Genomic DNA, 18,117 nt, shown 5'->3' with positions numbered 1-18,117 from the left:
GTTTGACCTGCTTAGACCCTACATGTCCAACATGAGTTTTTCTCCATGTGTAAACATTGTTCTAAATTAAACATTATTATTGTGAGGCAATTGGACTCATTCATATTCATAAATATTTATTGTCTTCTCCTGAAAGGGTTTGGTTCACTGTGTAAAAACTGTTTTTTTGTGTGAATGTCTTTGTTGGCAGAAATATCACCTTAATTTCTTGTATTAGATATTGCAATGACAATAAAAGGCAATCTGATTCTGGTTCATAGATTGGACATAGATGGACTTAGACACCATGGCATGGTTTGTGTCTCCACTGTGGTGTATGGAGAGATTTTTCTTTCGGAGGACCTCTTCTTTCTAAGAATCTCTCCTTTCTCCTTTAATTAGTCATTAATTTGTGGCTCTTTTCCACAGTGTTTCTCTTGTCCTGTCGCCTCACATCCCCAACCGTTCACAGCAGATGGCTGCCCCTCCCTGAGGCTGGATCTGCCAGAGATTTCTTCCTGTTGAGAGGGAGTTTTTCCTTCCCACCAACACTAAGTGTTTGCTCATAATTGGATTGTCTGATTTTTGTGATTTTCTCTTTAGTATTGTAGCACCTTTACAATATAAAGCACATTGAGACAACAGTTTTTGTGATTTGGCGCTATATAAATAACACTGAATTAAATTGAACAGACACTTGGAATGCAAAACGGAGCAAAATGGACATAATGTTTTATTCAATTAGAGTCAAAACAAGTGAGTGAACCCAAAAACTCAGTAGGAGTTATTACATGTCAAAGCTAAAGGCTGTTTTCTCATAGACCTCTATAGGGCTGGAAGTGTTTTCACAGACACAAGTATTGGCCCCACTGGCTATTAGAAAGATTGTAGTTTTAAGGGATATCTGTGGTGGTTTCACTTTTCAGACCCAGACGCTAGGCCAATCCATTATATTATCTATTACACTCGGAAAAGATAACCAACATAGCATATATAAGTTACTGACCTAGTAATGCTTTAGAGAGAACAAATCAACATAGATAGTCTAATTTTAACCCCAAGCCTTATCTAAACCTAAATTAACCTCACGTCTTTTAAATTACTTCACTGGAAATAATCGAGATTCCACTTATTCAGCATCACATTCAAACTATTTAACAATACTGGACTTTAAAATCCAAATTATAACTGAACTGGAGACATCTTTTTTGCAACTCATCAGAAAACACTTCAGCTGGAGAGTTAGGTGTGCTGAAATAGTGTCAGCTGATGCAGCATCCAGCTGCTAGCCTCAAGCAAAGAAGAGAAGCCAGTTACAGAGGTCTGTTGATCTCACTTCTTTATCCCCAGATTTTCAAATATCTTACATGATTTTTTTTAGCGGCTTACCATGGTTTTAAAAAACACTCCAGGAACAGTGTAACAGTGTAAATGCAGCACAGTAACTGTAACTGCATCTCTAAGGCTAATCATGACCTAGATATTATACAGCTTAGGACTACCTTTCTTGACATATACGATTTATAAGTTGTCATTATACCTGCTTTTTCCCTATAAATTGTGTTCAAATCCCAGATTCGGACAAGACTCATCTTTAGTTCCAAAAATCTTTTAATAGCCATCTCATTTAGATTACCAGTAAACAATTTTATAGGTTCAAAGAACTCAAATCGCAAAGCTTGAGGTCCATCGTGTCCATTCAGTACAGAAAGACCCCTGGGTTTAGCTTGACAAGGGGTCCAAACCACTTGGAGAGGGAGCAATATTCTGCAAGGTTCATAAAACTGCTTTTTAAATGTGAATAACTGAATTGGTATACATACAGTTACAATGTAATTACAGTCATCTCTCTGAAGACCTTACAGTAGGCTTTTCATAAACAAACGACAAATAAAATGTTGGTCTAAGTTTATTCTGTACAAACAAGCCAAGCCAAAAGAACCATGAGTTTGGTTAGAGTAGGAAAAACACATCTTAAGCAATTTTCTCTTTATAGTGAAGCAGAAGATCTATTGCTAGGATGTACTAAGCAAAAATTGAAAAGCACATAAAACAATAACATAGCAAGGTTACTCAAATAGACTACAATAAATTACACAATACTACATATGCAAAACCCAATGGTTAATTTCAACCAGTGCCTAATTTACATTTTTGTACTGCAGCTGTCAGCCACACACTTGCACCACACTCTCACAAACCAAGCAACACACACACACACACACACACACACACACACACACACACACACACACACACACACACACACACACACAGTGCTATAATTTGCACTACCAGATAGAAATATTTTGGGTAAATTGGACAGTTTTAACACATGTGACCAGTAAAACTTCAATCCATTGTTGGCATGACTCCACAGTAATTCCTCATGTAAGCGATGTGCTGTACAAGGCATTTTAAAGTAATTACAGTAAAAATACATTTTCATATTAAGCAATGTACCATGAGAAATATGTATAAAATAGCTTGATAATAGTAATAATAATACTGCTTTTATGCTTCTCCCAGATCTCATCTCTGTCCACCATGAGTTGTAATGTCACTTTGTTCCACGAGATCAAAATAGATATCACAGAGTAAGAAAAACTTCCCATACAAATCCAACTGTACAAACATTATACTAAGTTCTTGCTAGGTAAAGTTCCAAAAAAGCCAAAGTGGAAAATGAAATGCACTTTTTCTTTTCGACTGCCTTTGAAAATGATTATTATAAAATGACTCTGCAGTTAGACTTCCTATTATGAGAAAGCAAAGGCAGGATGTTCGCGGTTGTACACCTTTGGAAAAAGACAGAACATACATATTAAATCCTATTTTACCTACACATCCTAAATACAGCTTTACATTTCCATTTTTCATCTATGTCACATTTCTCATCTCTTTCTGGCTGCCAGGTTATACCCTTGTGGTAGAGTGGGTGCTGGGCAGGCCTGCAGAGCTGTAGCCAGCGGGAAAGGTGCTGTATGGACTCATGTTGGAAAGGCCCATTAGGGAGTTGGGGATCATGGTGATGTTGTTGGGGGTCATCAGAGGGATGTCGTCAGGGGAGCGGCGCTGACTGAGCGTATAGTCCAAACTGGGCGAGACGTGGAGAGGATTGTGAAGGGCCTCGCACTGGTTCCTTTGCTGGGATGACAAGGTCTCGTCTACTGTTGTGGTGTGGCTTGCATTATTGCCTTTGCTTTCGCGCTGCGGACTGGGCTGCTGTGAAGTGTCCTGGCGGCTGCGCTTGTCCTTGCGGTAGTACAGAGCAGCAAAGGCCAGAACGTTGAGGAACAGCAGTGACGCTCCGACAGCAATAGTGACACTGAGCTCTGTGGAGTAATCTCTCGGGTTTGGCATGATCAGAGGACCCATCTCTCTCCCTCCTTCTCCGCTACTGTGGGCAGTGGATAAAGGCGGGCGTCCAGTACCCCCAGACCTCTTGCCATTGGACTGGGTGGGATCCAGTGGTGTGACCTTGGTGGTGGTGGAGGAGTAATGGAACATGTCATGGAGGTTGTAGAGATGGGGCACCAGGTGTTTCCAGAAGGCTACTTTGGTTGCACGGTAATGGTCACGGATACGAGGCTTCAGGCCAATGTGCAAGTACAGCTGGTCGTAGGGGTCATACTTGGACCAGGCTACCTCCTCAAAGCGGTTGGCCTTGGTGTGGATGAACTTGGTGTCCTGTGGCACTGGCTTGTTAGGATCCCTATGAAGACATCACAGGTAAATTTTAGCCTTGGAGGGAAATTAATTTCAATATATATTAACTTTTAGCACAATCCTCTTCAATCCTAATTCAATGAACATTAGATTTTTTAAATATGTGATTTGGCTTATATTTGCCCGAACATCAATGGGCATCACTATTGAAAATATCTACATCACTACTGTTTTAATAACAGGAGGGAAGTGCAAAGTATTTGGTTGTTACAGTTACTATTCTTAAACTTAAGTAGAATTTGCAGGAATTTCTACTTAGGTATTTTTTTTTGGCATCTTTTTACTTTTACTCCCTACCTTTATCACAAATAACTCTCCTTTCTGCTCCTTACATTTTTAAACAGGCTCATTACTTAAACTTTTACTTTAGCCATTTGAGGGGAGTTATTATATGCTGTCACTGAGCACCTTCAAACATCAGGCTGAATCTAAATGGAGGGAACAAAAAACATAAAAGACAACCCTACCGGTGTGTCAATCACCGGCGCTAACCATACACAAAGAGATTAAAGATTTTTTTTTTTAAAAAAAATACAAATTTAGGCCTCATTTAGCGCTGTATTCAGGGGTTTAATTGGACTAAATGATCTGGAATGATGTTTTTAGTGAAGGTGTTTATAAGTTGTGACTGCTAGAGCTACAGAAAAGAAGTGAACATAAAGGAAGAAATGTTTTTTTTTAACTAGCAGGTGATTTTAAATTCAATATTTCTAAGAGTTCAACAAATATCAGCAAACAAAGTGTTTCTGTGCAGTTTGCCACACATCTACTAGCAAAAAATATAGTTGTTGTTTTTGTTCCTCAGAGAGAGCAAAGAAAGTGAGATAACTTCACTTAGAAATGGAGAAAGACGTAAGAAAAAGAACAGGTTTATTTTTTAGGGTTATTATTGATTATTTTTAAGGGTAAGGTCTGTTCGTTAAGATTTGAAATTGATGCTTATACGTAACATTCAAATTTCTTTTATACTAATATTTCGCTATTAAAAGGTTACATAAAAGGTTGCAATTTCGTGAAGGGCATGCAGGTTTGCAGTAGTGTAGTGAAGCTTATAATGTTGTACTTTGTTGGACTGGTGCATGAGCGGCTGTGGTGTTCATGGTCAATGTAAGATTACATCAGTAGATTGAGGGTGATCGTGCTGTTTAGATTCACTCAATGAATCCTACCTTAGCTTTATACTGTCTAGGCTTTGGAAATCAGTTTATGCAAAAGCATCTGCTTATATCTTGTTGAATTCAGAGCAGCTACACAGGTCAGCTGATCAAAGCCTGTATACAAAAAAAATCTTAGTTCTAAGTGATTCTTTCCCCACCGCACCACCACAATCTTAGGGTTCACACACATGCCAAATCTCACTGACTATACACATTTTCCTGTTTAGCCGTTGAAGGCAAAGTCTGCAGTTGAAGGCAAATGCAAACAGAGCTGGTTTTATTTATTCCCTTTGTTTGTCCTCTGCTTCTGTTCTGCATAACAGGAATTCAAGCTGAGTGCAATCATCAGAATTACAATTTAAGTTGAAATGGACTTTCTATTCCTATGTATTAATATTATTTTATAATGCTATTAATATAACATGAGATTCAGTTCGTTTGGTAAAACTTTGAGTACATTTCACAGCCTGTACTTTTTCACTTTTGCTTGATTAAAGAAGTTGAATTGGTACTCTTGGTGCTTTTACAAGATTTTTTTTTTTTTAACAAAACCTCTTTTCTTGTACTTAAAAGTCTGGTAAAACTGCCCCCTCTGGTGAAAATGACATTAACCTCATTGCTCAGGCCCACAAGTCAAGTCCATAAATGTTGCCCTTCCAAATATATAAGGAAAGATAGCTTTTCCAATGAAATGCAATACAGAAAGAGGAGAGAAACCTTACCAATATATAAGCAAAACAACAGGTCAACACAATGTAATATCACAAACTCTCCTCAAGAGCTCAGCATCCCCTCATCCCCCACACACTGAAACAGCAGCCTATAGTGATCAGTGCTGCATATCTGCCAACCACTAGGGCCATCACCCACAAAGATTCATTGCAGTTGTGCATTCAAAATGAAGGAAGACTCTGGCATGCAGCAGGGGAGCCCTCCACCACAACTCACTTAGATGTCTTTTATCTTCAAACACACTTAGTAAATCTTTGCCTTGGTATGATGAATTGAAAAACAAAGCTGTCAGAAAAAAAGGTGCAGAGCTCCACTCCAACTCCACATCCTACTGGAAGCCTTTCAGTTAGTGCAATTTGATCTTTGCTTGTTTTGGGCAAAATAAACTCACAATCGCTGAAAATTGAAGACAGATATATAGATGAATCGGCTGCATTTTTTTTTTTGCCTCCTTGTAAAATCGATTTTAAAAAAAACTAATCTGCCAGAAGGAAAGACAGATCCTGAGTGAAAAATAAGAGTTCGTCTCTAAACACTTATTTATTACCAGCATTTATCTGTAATACAAGTCGACGTATTTCCGTAGTGACAAAGTGAGTCACTCCTATCAAAAAACACAACTCACTAAAGCTGGCCTTAAATTTATAGAGCACATCTAAACTGTGTCTTCAAACTTTCTCTTCAGTGTAACCTTTTTGTTAAACACCAATGAACTGCTTTAAACATTTATGCGAATGAAGCTGTAAATTTTATTAGCCCTTACCTTTCGGACAGCTGCCCAAAGTGATGAAACTGTGTTATGTGCATTACACCAGGTTTTAGAGATAGCTAAACAAGACTTTGACTGTTTAAAAAAGAGACTAAATAGATACACTCAGTTTGCCAGCTGATATGACTGTGCTGGACTGATGTCTGATTTTTTTAGGATTTTGCATTATGTATGCAGGGAAGCAATTAAGTTCACACGTATGGGTGCAGAGTTAAACTGTTTTTAAAACATTTTTAATGAGGTCAAACCAGTTGCAGCAAAGGTAAGGAGACCTATTGCACAATAAGTTGTCTAAATTAAAATCTTTTTAATGTCAGGAATTGATGCAAAGCAATAAAAACTAAGGCACAATTTGGGGACAGTTATGTTATTTCACAATCATTTCTAAGCCAAGACAGGAATATGAAATTAGAATGAATGGCAATTTAATGCATTTCAACGGATGTGTAAATGAGTCACATTCTTATTACTTTACTTTTTGCTGAATCCACTGTTACTCACCCACTTTTCGCAAAGTTGGTCCAATAAGTCATAACCACAGCGCTGAGCATGATATCGTTCCTGGAGAAATTACAGGGGAACAGATCAGTTGGGCCCACCATGGGGATGCCAAATACATAAGGCACCTCATCTCCATGCGCTGAGTCTGACCACACTGGCTTCATAAGGCTCTGGCAGTGGTGGTAGAAGGCGTAGAAGTAGGTGGGCGAGCCGTAGCGGGCGTGTAGGTCAGCCGTTACCACCGAGGGCTCCACCCACTGGTGGTCAGTGAAGAGGGCCACCAGGGTCTTCCTCCTAGTCTCTGGGTTGTCCTTGTCAGCCCAGTCTGTGTACATGAATTTGATTGTCTCCCTCAGTGTGTCCTTCCCTTCTGGGTAGCCATACAAACTGTCCACAAAGTCGGACACAGCAAAGTCAAAGTCGCTGCCAGACACACCGTCTTCCAGGTCCATCACATTCTCCACAAAGCGCAGGCCCTCTCCCTGATTAACACCCAGCATTATATCATAGTTAAGGAACTCGCCCTGCTCCATCAGGATCTCTGGGTCATCTGGGATGACATCACCATCGATGACAGGGCCAAAAGCCACGCGGTAACGGGCAGCCTGGATGTCTTGCTCAACCAGCTCTTTAGCACTTTTCTTCTGCAGGCAGGACACCATGTCTACTGTGTCCAACACATTGCAGCCAACCCTCTCAGCAAGCATGCGAGTGTACTTGACTGGCTGGTAGTTGACAGCCCAGCTGGACAGCGCTGAACCACTCTGGATGATGGCTCTGTGGAACAGACCTTGGGAGACAAAATTCAGAACAAAAACACACAGGACAAAGGCACAGAGAACATAGGTTAACCAGCAAAATCATATTTATTAACAGCATTCCTGACTGCCAGGAGCAAATACATGATTCACGTTGCATTAATTGGTATTCATAACTAAATCTGAGGCTGGCTGCCCGTTGCTTCTTGTGGCAACAAGATGAAACAAGGCCACATGTGACGTACTTTGATTATTAATCAGGAAGATTAGAAATACAAAGAATGATAAGGCTGGCGAGTTGAGCAGATGAGACGCCGCTAAGTAAAGCAGCGGGTAGAAGAAATAAATTAGTAAAGAGGAATGTTGCTTCTTCTTCTGAGAATAAGAAAAACGCCAAAAAGAAAATCCATTCTTTTCTCGGCTGATTTCTAATTTGTCTCATGTGGCGTCTTCTCTATATGCAGATGACAGGGAATGCACATCAAACCAATTTCAACTCGGCTCAATTTTCAGTGAGGAGGTTCCAGTTTTCCTTACACTGGTTATGCACAGAGCTACTGTAATTGCAGCAACGTTATTGGCGTCCTGCTAACAAGCTGCTTAGCATACACGTAGCTTGCTGGTGCCAACTCTGTGGTGCAGGGGTGTGTGTGCAGAGAGCTGAATATGCAGTTACCCTGATCCTTCAGTGTTGATACAGTAAACACGCTGCTCTGTTGAATTGTTTATATGCAGTGCGTCACCTCTGTCTCTAGGGATTTTGTTTCTAGCACCTAAAAATGACAAGTGATATGTATCAACTCAGAAATACTCTGCTGGGGTTAAGGAAGAGCGTTCGCTGGAAAAGCAGTGCAGGGGCAGTGTCACTTTCTCCTTCCTTTGCTGTCATTTATTTCAATTTTTTAGGGCAGCAGCTAGCTAGTCTACTTCAAAGACAGCCGGAGGTCTTTGTGCATTTGCTGCAGCCGAGCTAGGACATCCAATACAAACCTCACAAAGGACGGCTCCCGCAGTCTCCCTGTCCTCGCATAGATGAAAACACACAATTTCGGTCCTTCTCGTGATTTTGGCCAGCATCAATGGGAGAACCAGGGCAATAATACAGCAAAGATAAGATGTTCAACTCCCAGCAGGCCACCCATATTGAAATACACATCTTTGATTCTTGCAAGGAGCTTTGGATGACTGTAAATCAAACAGCATGTTTTATTGTTACCTAGTTTTCTTTTTACCGAGTGTCAGAAGATTCCTGTAGGTAATGTATATCCTTTACAGAGGAATTTCAATTAAAATCAAAGTGTCTTACACTGTTCAAAATATATGAAATAATTTGGTTTAAAGTATGTTTTCAATTACAACACTAATGCAGCAGTTGTGTGTGTGTGTGTGTGTGTGTGTGTGTGTGTGTGTGTGTGTGTGTGTGTGTGTGTGTGTGTGTGTGTGAGTGAGAGAGAGAGCCAGAGAGCGAGAGAGAGAGCCAGAGCCGTGGAGGAGGGGTTTATCAGTTTTTAATGAGAATATCTTAAGAATTCGGACTGCTTCATTCTCATGCCAACCTTGTCTTTGGTAAACAATGTCTTCGCTCAAGGTTTTGCAATGACGGACGACAAACACACAACATCGTTGGTATTTTTAAATCGTTTTCGGACGCTGCAGGTAGGCACACAAGGGTAAACAAACATGACGCCGAGAGACTGAAATATAAATGAGTTGGAATGGTAAAAACTGATGGTCACAGGTGAACTCGAAGACATGCTGAAAACTTTATAATGCCAGTAGGCTTCTTTAAGAGCTTCACGTTTTAAAAGGCAGAGCTTTTAGCCTGATTAGATTGAGTAGAGGGGAACAAAAGCAATCACTTACTTAACGAATACCCCCTTTACCCTACTCTCATATCATAACACTTCATCTCCCTGCCAGAGCATTTGGAGCTTCATTTGGAGAACAAAACTCTAAAACTGCCCCCCGCCAAAACCTCAGGTTCATTGATATACTGGTGCTGAATTTTTGCATTAGTTATAGCCCAAACAGCAGGGATTAACACCACATCAAAGTGAGAGACAACTTCAAAAACAGTGATTGCAGATTCCTACCCTCTGAGTGGTGGGATAGAGTCAGCAAACTGACGCAGGAAGCACCAATTCCAGATCCAAAAACCGTGATGCGACTGGGGTCTCCTCCAAAGTACCCGATATTTTTACTTATCCAGCGTAGGGCTTGAATCTGGTCCAGGAGTCCGTAGTTTCCTTTTGCTGCCTGGTCACCGGTACTGAGGAAGCCTGGTGTATACAGAGAGACAACAGAGCCAGTGATGAAGAAGAGCTCGACCAAATATGTCACAGCTTTGATCTAAAGCTGTAGCCCAGCGGGGAGTCTGAATGAACTGACACCATTCCCCCTCAGGTGTAAATATGCCTTTGCTCTCTCCCACAGCGTTCCACTACCTTAGCCGACTCCTTGTAATAGTCTTCCATGCAGCAGCGCCCCTTACCAAGCGATCCAGGCTCTGCTGCTCGTGAAATTTCAATGCTCTCCTCATAAGAGTGACTTCATAACGTTTAATGTAATGTAAATAAACCTTTTATTTCCAGAAATAAATGTCATTAAACTACAGCGAGGTCACCGTTGCTCTTACACTTGCTCTTGTTACTGATCCGCTTGTCAAGTCTCATCCAAACACCTTACTGTTTTGAATGTTAAACACAGGGTGGAGGGTGTGGGGGGGCTCTCGACCTTGTAAATGCCTGCGAATGGCGCAACCCTCCGTAGCGTATTTAAATTGTTTTACTTCGAAGAAAGGCTGATAATCTTGTACAGATTAGATAAATCCATCTAACAGAAGATAAATTGTGTTTTCAGAGTGGGTATAAAACAGATTGTGTGAAACAAGGACATGGCATGATAAGTGTTTGCATAGCTTTTCCTCTGAAGACAACATTTGTATGCAGACCAAGCTACACCATGCTACCCAGATCTCAGGAAGCTATATTTCCTTGTACAGCTTTCCACTATAGTTTTCTCTCATGTCTGTACTACATTTTATACGGTAATGACAGCAGCACAGTTGACGCTAATGACAGCGGTGACAGTTTATTCTCCCAAGTTCAAGCAGGACTAAATGTGTTGTTTGAAATGCCATTAAAATGTACCGCACCTAGTATTCCAATTCTGTAGTTGAGCGTGACGACGACAACATTTCCATAACTGGCCAAAACGCTGCCGTCCATCATGTTGCCGGTGCCCTCCATGTAGGAGCCTCCATGGATGTAGACCATCACGGGCCGTGCTTCGGAGTCCCTTATATCTGCAACATCGACGCACACATACACACACACACAGATGCTAGGCAAACACCTGCAGAGGTGGGGGTGGAACAGCAGTGAAATGTAGACTTAAAGGAGAACTGTTACTAAAACTTTATGGCCCAACCACTTCAGTATGAGGTATGGGAAAAGACTGCTTAGAAAATGTGCTCAGAAGCAAGCTAGGGTGGGAGGCCTGTGGTCTGGAAGCTGTAATGACAAATGGCAAATATGCTCTGACACGTGTGTATGAATAATAAATAATTAACCACGGTTTCTATAGTGCATGTGAGGTGCGGGAGCAAGCATTATGTATAACATGCATGCGTAAGCAATATTAAAAACCCACAAATTTGAGACTGTCTATGTTTAGACCTAACTTTATAGATATGAAGTGGAAGGTGTCACACTACTCTGAGCTCTTTCTATTTATTAGTATGAGCTAAGAAGGAAACAGTCCTCTGTTTTCGCTATGAACAGAAAATCTATATTTCATGTTTTGGGGCCAATTTATTATATTGACGAATGACTGTCTTTACAAAGGACTATAAGACAGATAAGTAATAATGCAATCTCTGGATCAATGTGCATGAAAATAGAGATATAGCACTTACTGAAAGGATTGCAACTGTGTTCAGTACAAGACCGAGATGCACTAACAGGAAACTTATGTAATCATAAACCGGATAACATTTTTCTTATTCCTCTTCAAATAAAAAGAAACCCCCGCAGTTCTTTAGGAAAGTCAAAACAAAGGAGTGTAAGATCTTCATGAAACTAAAAGAATCCATGCATCAAGACTTTGAGCTCTTAAAAATACCTTCAGATATATGTATCTCAGCCGCCCCTTTTTTCTTGTGTTGGCTCCCTGGGATTCACATAAGAAAAAAAAAAAAAGAAGTACAGAATTCAAAATAGCATGGTTGACTGTGCCTCTTAAATAATATACTGTCGGTCCAGACTTTCCTCGGTACAAAAAAGGTAGATGAAGTTAGGTATAATGTTAGTGTTAAGACGCTAACATTATGACACAAAATGATTACTGTTTATAATTCAGGTTTTAACAAATTGGTATTACCCGTTAAATCTTTTGTAAGTACGCACACATGCACATACACATGCTGTTGCCTTTGAACGCTTCAGTATCTGTGACAGGGAAGGATACACGTATCTTGGTTCATCCTTCTCTCTATATTTAGACAAAGTGTCACGTTGATTCTTTGCAAAGGGACTGGAATATAAGGTATATAGTGTTTTGGTGAATAGTGATAAAACTGTGAATAGTGCAATATTCAGAAACAGCCTGTGTAATGTGACAGGACGAGACAGACCACTGGAGGTAAGTGAAAAAGGGGTTTCACATCAGTGAAACAGGTAATAAAGTCAGAGCATGCCCCAGGTGCCTTTTAAATAAACAATGAACAAGTCTGAAGAGAGAAAAATGTATAGAAGAAAAGGGCAATGTTACTCTGAAATAATGTGTTATTTAACCTGTTTGTGGCCAGATGAGTAGGCCTGTTGGAGGAACTCATTCGAGGGGCTGTGGGGCTGCACCATTTTGGACTGCTACCTCTCAAGGAGGCTGTTTAGCTGTTGTTGCTATGCTACCAGAGAAAAGCCAGTCAAAGCGTGGCATCTTACAAGTTGAACACGGCTAAACTTTCAGCCCCCCCCCTTATGTCAAATACTCTGGAGGGAAGCTGTAACTGTAAGAAACCAAAACCTAATTGAAGTAACCTGAATTAAAGACCTCTGTTTGTCAACATTTGATTTAGGGAACACGCAGCATTACCGTGGTGTTACACTGTGCTGCTAATTTGCAGATTCACTCAAAATGTTTCCTCACTGGTTCATTTCACACTTCTATTAGTTAGAAGAATAGGAGGGGATTCAGCATGCGATAGACGGTTGACTCCTGTACCTCACTAATTAGCCCCCAGCAGACATGCTGTCGGAGCAAAGCAGTGATTCGGTAATTTTAAAGAAGTTTTAGAAAACATGGAAAGCTAGCACTTTTACTAGCACTGCTGTAATTTCCACTGGTGCTGTAGGCTCGTTATTTTAAAAAATACCAAAAATCTCATTTAGTTAAAGGGGGGACCAGTGCTTGAACAACACCTTGGCTCTGAAGTACTTCACTCGATATCTGTTGCTGGGAGAACATGCACATGCCTCAGTCTGTCTATGTTTAGGTATGCAGAGGATCAATTAAGTGGCATCAAGGAAAACTCTTTAGTTGCCTACCAAATCATTACCCCTAATGTGACAGCAACATGTCGGACAATGATGACATTGCACTGGGCAGTAAATCAGCCCTTGCTAGCAGCAGTGGCATGGATATTGGTTACACGCATGCTTTATGATGATCACAGCACAACATCAGGGCCACGATAAACAGTGATCAATGGACGCTGTCCTTTTTACCACACCAACTCACCATCGTCTGTTGGAGCGTAGATGTTTAGATACAGGCAGTCCTCGCTCTGATCCTGAATGTATGTGGCCACTGTGTCCAGGTTATAGGTGAACCATATTGGCATCATAATCTCTGGCACAGTGTTGTGGATGTTCTGAGGGCAGACGGGCATGAAGTGGGTAGCGTTCTTGATACCTGACCAGGAGGAGGGCTGATCAGGGGGCATGAAGCGCTTCTCGCCCAGAGGTGGGGCAGCATAGGGGACCCCGAGATACTGATCTACTGGCCTGAGGACCTCACTGGGCACAGGAACCCTGAGGCCGCGCAGTTTCCCATACTGGGTGGTCACAGTTGGGTAAAATTTCTGGCTCGTTGCCCTGGTCAGTGACCAGCAGGAACATAATATCCACCAAAGAAGAGCACAATGGGTGATGGTTACAGTCCCTTGCCGATGTAGCAGGTGTGCAGGCAACAGATGGTCTCTAAATGTAGCCAGCCACATGGTCTGGGCAAGATGGTGCCCTTGCACAACACAAATGCACACTTTAGTGTCTATTCAGTCCCTCTGCACTGACCCTGTCAACCAGACATCACTCACTGCGCCTTTAGATCTGACAGTTATAAAATCCGAATACACCTCAACCAGGTATCGAGCGCCCCCACTTCCAGCTTTCATTGCAGGGAACACAGATCTGAAAACGAGAGGATTTGACAAATTAGACCAGAAAAACATGAAAATGTGTGAAAAGAGTGAAAAAAACAAAAAATATCCACATAAATGATATTTTTAATAAAAGCATTACCTTCCTCCAGTTTAGCGCTAAACGCACACACTGGCTTGATAATAACCTTTTTATGCTTGCTCATGCACAAATCACTGAATACTGATCTTTGTGTATCAGTGGAGGAGGCGATAGGGAAAATCTGAAAAACCCATCTGCTGTGATGTTGGAGTGACGCTGCGAAACCATCTCAAGCTAAAAGGTGTTAAGAACTCAATTTCTTATGTAAAAGCAACACAGAGCAGAAGAGACAAATTGATAAGTACCAAAGCAAGATTAAAAAACGGTGCGCTCGCGGAGAATAAATATGACTCGACTGGAATGTTTCAGTGTTTAATTTATTTCAAAAACCCCAAATCATAAGTGCAGTCTTTTTCTTTTCTTTTTTTTTTAAAGTCTTTCAGTGCATCTAAGCAGTACTGTCAGCTGTTGACATGATACATAATGGAAGTGATGAACATTCGCAGAACAAACATGCCTGATGGGACCCAAACCTCTCCACAGGGTGGAGTATTTCGAAAAGCCTTTATGTCTGTAACTGCTCTGCACTTTTTGCTTCCACTACTTTCAGGTGTCATAAATGGTAAGTCAGTGAATGGAGAGTTCAAGGCAGGATGATTTATTTTAGCTTTTGGATTTTTACTGCCTTTTCTAGTTTTTAACCACTACAGTTTTCATTTCCTAGAAGAACTGCATAACTGCAAAGCACAAAACAATGGAAGCTGCAAAATGAATTCCTTGATTTTTGACCTGTTAGTCCTTCAAGTCACTGAACACATATTAACACATATTAGTCTATCTCGTACCTCACTGCAAATGCAATCACCAGGTACCTAATAATAAGTAGTTACTGGTGTGTAAGCGTCACACACAGCCACCCCAACCACATGTGTGCACAGTGGTAAAATAAAGTGTAACCTTACCCTTATGGAGACCTATAGAGAATAAAATGCATAGTTTCTCATCCAATTAACAATGCTCTAATACAAAATTCATCCCATCTTAGTCCTTATGGTCTAGGACAGCAGTAGGTGTGATGTGCTTAACATCAGGTTCACACTGGCATGTCAATAGGCAAAGCAAAAGCAAGCTTGTTAACCTATTTAGATTATTGATAAGCACTTCACTGAGGTTTGTCAAAGCCTGCTGCTAAACAGCTCCATTTTTAACCCGATGAACCTAACTAATAAGAAAGCGAGCAGTTTCTTCCCGCTATTATAAACACTAATTAACCATAGCGGTGGCGCACCGGTTTTCCTTGTTCTCTGCAACATTTTGTTTACACTGGCAGGGACACAAACAGAGGCAGCTCGTCCTTTTCTTTTGCAGGTGCTGTGCATCAACCAATATGAACATCATTACATTATTCCCATTTCCAGGCAATGAGACAATTCAGATACATTTTTATTCTCACACTAGCACCGAGGTTCATTTGAGAAATATTGTAGATCTGTGCCTGGGGCCAGCTTTGTCTGTATTAATTAACAGTTATGAATGTTCCACCAAAAGCCAAAAAGGACAAGACTTGTTCTATCCCCTATCTTTTATACGACAATGATGTACAGCTCCCACGACATTTAAATGGGAAAGATAAAGAACCAGATTTTTTTTCTTTTTTTTTCTCTTCTGTATATCAGGGCACATCTCCTGGTTTGAAAGTGACACAGATAATAAATCATTTGGATCCATTTAGAGGTGAAAAAGCCTTCTCTCTCTTCACAAAACCTGCTGTGAAATCATTATCCATTATGAAATTAGCGGTAACATGCTGTACAGAGGGAATCACTAGTCAGACTTGGTTAGTTGTCTCTGGTTTAAGAAGCAGCAAAAAAAAAGGCAATGCTGGAGATCGAGGAGATAATATGTGGACTTAAAATGAGAGGCATTACCTTCCTCATCACACATTTGCAGTGTTGCTTTCAACCCATCGGTACGTTTTTCTCCATCTGACATCCAATCAGAGTCCTAATTTAAGTGTCGGAGCAAAGCTGAGGTGGTTTCTTTTGGGGCTGTACCTCATATAAAATACTTATTTTGTTTCACTGACGTCACTGCAGACAGTCAAAGCGCCTGCATACTGCTTTCCCAACTTCTTCTGGTGTGCGATGGGACAGATGTGGATAAAAGCTTTATAGCTTACACCAAATGGGCCATGTAATAAAATTGAGCTATCACTCAGTCAAGTATGATACACCGCAAGTTATTTAGCAATTTAGACTGGCAACATGCCCAGACCCCAGTAACTAAGTTATATTTAAAAAAAAAGAAAAGAAAGAAAAAAATAGAAACTGTTTTACAACCATAATGTTTTACTCTAACAGGCTTGTTTGCACTATGCACACACACATGTGGGTGCGCCACATCGGTGGTTTAAGTGAATACCTAGCTTCCCTGAGGCCAAAATACTTCAATTCCCATTTGACTGACTTGATCCTAGTTACAAACCTATTAGAATGATTGCTGTAATCATGTTTCACTCCCACCATTACTATCTCTACACCTACATCATTGACAGGCACACAAATCAACTCCAATTCACCACTAATAAAAAAATCTCAACAACATCTTATCGACTGGATCCTGGTAGCCCGGGGCCCCCCCTGACATGAAAAGATTGGAGAAGGAGCCTGTGTCAGACAACAGTGGGCTACCGAGCTCCCAATGCCCTTGTAATTCGACTGGTGTGGATCAAACCCGTTTTAGTGGATTTCCCAAATCCCCCTAATTTTGCAAGGCAATAAAGAGGAGCAGGGATTGGTGTAGGGGTGAAAAAATATCCTCCGCGGAAGGTGTAGGTAGCACTCAAACATAATGATCACTGCTTTATAAATTAATGCAAGGATGCAGACCAGAGAAAACCAAGCCACAGCCCACGTAGCATCGACAAACTGCTGTAGTGTGTGTGTGTTTGTGTGTGTGTGTGTGTGCGTGTGTGCGCGCCTCACGTTGTGACTGGGAAGCTTGTTTAATCTAGGTCTAGGACAGTGTAATATTGGATAAAATGGGGAAAATAAAACACCGAGCACAGAAAAGAGCCACTGTGGTAAATCGCAAAGCAATCGCTTTAAAGAACACAGTCAACCCAGATGTCAGTGATCAATCTGAACAAAGATTCGTCTCATGGAGAGAAGAAAAAAGGAATTAAAAATATCAGAATCATTAGGTTAACTCACCTGCTTATTCACAAGCTAAGACGCGCTCCATCTCGAGATTTCCTCCATACTATGCCCGTCAGTTACATAAAACAATATGTTTCGTGCGTGTGTGTGAGTGTGAGTGGAATATTTCTCCGGTTTCGGTATCAAACGCGCAGATCTTCACTCTTATCTCCTGCTTCGCACAGTCTGTGTGCTTTGCGCATTCACGACGCCAAGGTCAGGAGCGCCAACGGTTTTAATGGAGCGCCCACCATAGAGATCTCTCTACGGCGCCCACTGCTAGCGCGTTACTAGGCAACCACCGGGATACGCCGGTGCATTAAATTCACCATCCAAAAAACCCGACTGAATCCCAATTTAGAAACCATTAACTAAGCACCTTAACCTCGGACTGCACTCATGGGCGCACACGTTTCGTGTAGAGGTAAAACCCATCTACGACTGACCACATCAAAAAGTAAAGTGAGCAGGCCTGCACGGACAGAGAGAGAGAGAGAGAGAGAGAGAGAGAGACCACAGACACATTTGCATTGGCAAAAGCCTTTTTAGCAAATTGTGACAACAACGGCAAAATAGAAAATGTTGCAAACCACCCTCCAGTGTTATCCCATGCTTTGCAGCACATGTTAGACCTGATCACCCCCTCGTAGTAGAGTCATTAAAAAATCTTATTCGTACTAGATCTACACTACACAAACAATCAGACTGAAGATGCAAAAAACAAACAAACAAACAAAAAAACTAGTTAAATGCTGTGAGCCAAAATGACCACAGGTGCTAGGAAACCAGTCTATGACAGGTAAGGGGGAAAATATATCTTCCCCAAAAAACAGA

At 41.1% G+C, this 18,117-nt stretch overlaps 1 protein-coding gene across 2 annotated transcripts; it reads right to left on the bottom strand.

The window, feature by feature from the left end:
• Window positions 1-1,875: 1,875 nt before the first annotated feature.
• Window positions 1,876-17,681, bottom strand: nlgn3b (neuroligin 3b). Of its 2 annotated transcripts, XM_040032753.1 has the most exons (7): window positions 17,299-17,681; window positions 13,365-14,035; window positions 11,748-11,795; window positions 10,780-10,929; window positions 9,719-9,904; window positions 6,868-7,657; window positions 1,876-3,694 (listed from the first exon to the last, which is right to left on the bottom strand). In XM_040032753.1, exons 2-7 carry the CDS (start codon window positions 13,843-13,845, stop codon window positions 2,896-2,898), a joined length of 2,454 nt encoding a protein of 817 aa, XP_039888687.1. In that variant the 5' UTR covers window positions 13,846-14,035; window positions 17,299-17,681; the 3' UTR covers window positions 1,876-2,895. The 2 variants fall into 2 exon arrangements, with proteins under 2 accessions (XP_039888687.1, XP_039888688.1); XM_040032754.1 differs by lacking the exon at window positions 11,748-11,795 and having other exon boundaries at window positions 2,896-3,694; window positions 17,299-17,680.
• Window positions 17,682-18,117: the final 436 nt, after the last annotated feature.

The sequence above is a fragment of the Simochromis diagramma genome, unplaced genomic scaffold (assembly GCF_900408965.1).
Source record: "Simochromis diagramma unplaced genomic scaffold, fSimDia1.1 OVJJ01000216.1, whole genome shotgun sequence".
In the NCBI taxonomy this organism is placed as follows: domain Eukaryota; kingdom Metazoa; phylum Chordata; class Actinopteri; order Cichliformes; family Cichlidae; genus Simochromis; species Simochromis diagramma.
The sequence above is the reverse complement of the archived record's forward strand: the minus strand, read 5'-3'. Positions and strand labels throughout refer to the sequence as shown.

Coding starts and splice junctions, on each gene's coding strand:
- nlgn3b (XM_040032753.1), bottom strand. CDS start 13,845: ATGTGGCTGGCTACATTTAGAGACCATCTGTTGCCTGCACACCTGCTA. Junction 10,930..11,747: donor TGAGATACATATATCTGAAG/GTATTTTTAAGA, acceptor TCGATGTTGCAG/ATATAAGGGACTCCGAAGCA. Junction 3,695..6,867: donor ACCAACTTTGCGAAAAGTGG/GTGAGTAACAGT, acceptor ATGTCTTCATAG/GGATCCTAACAAGCCAGTGC.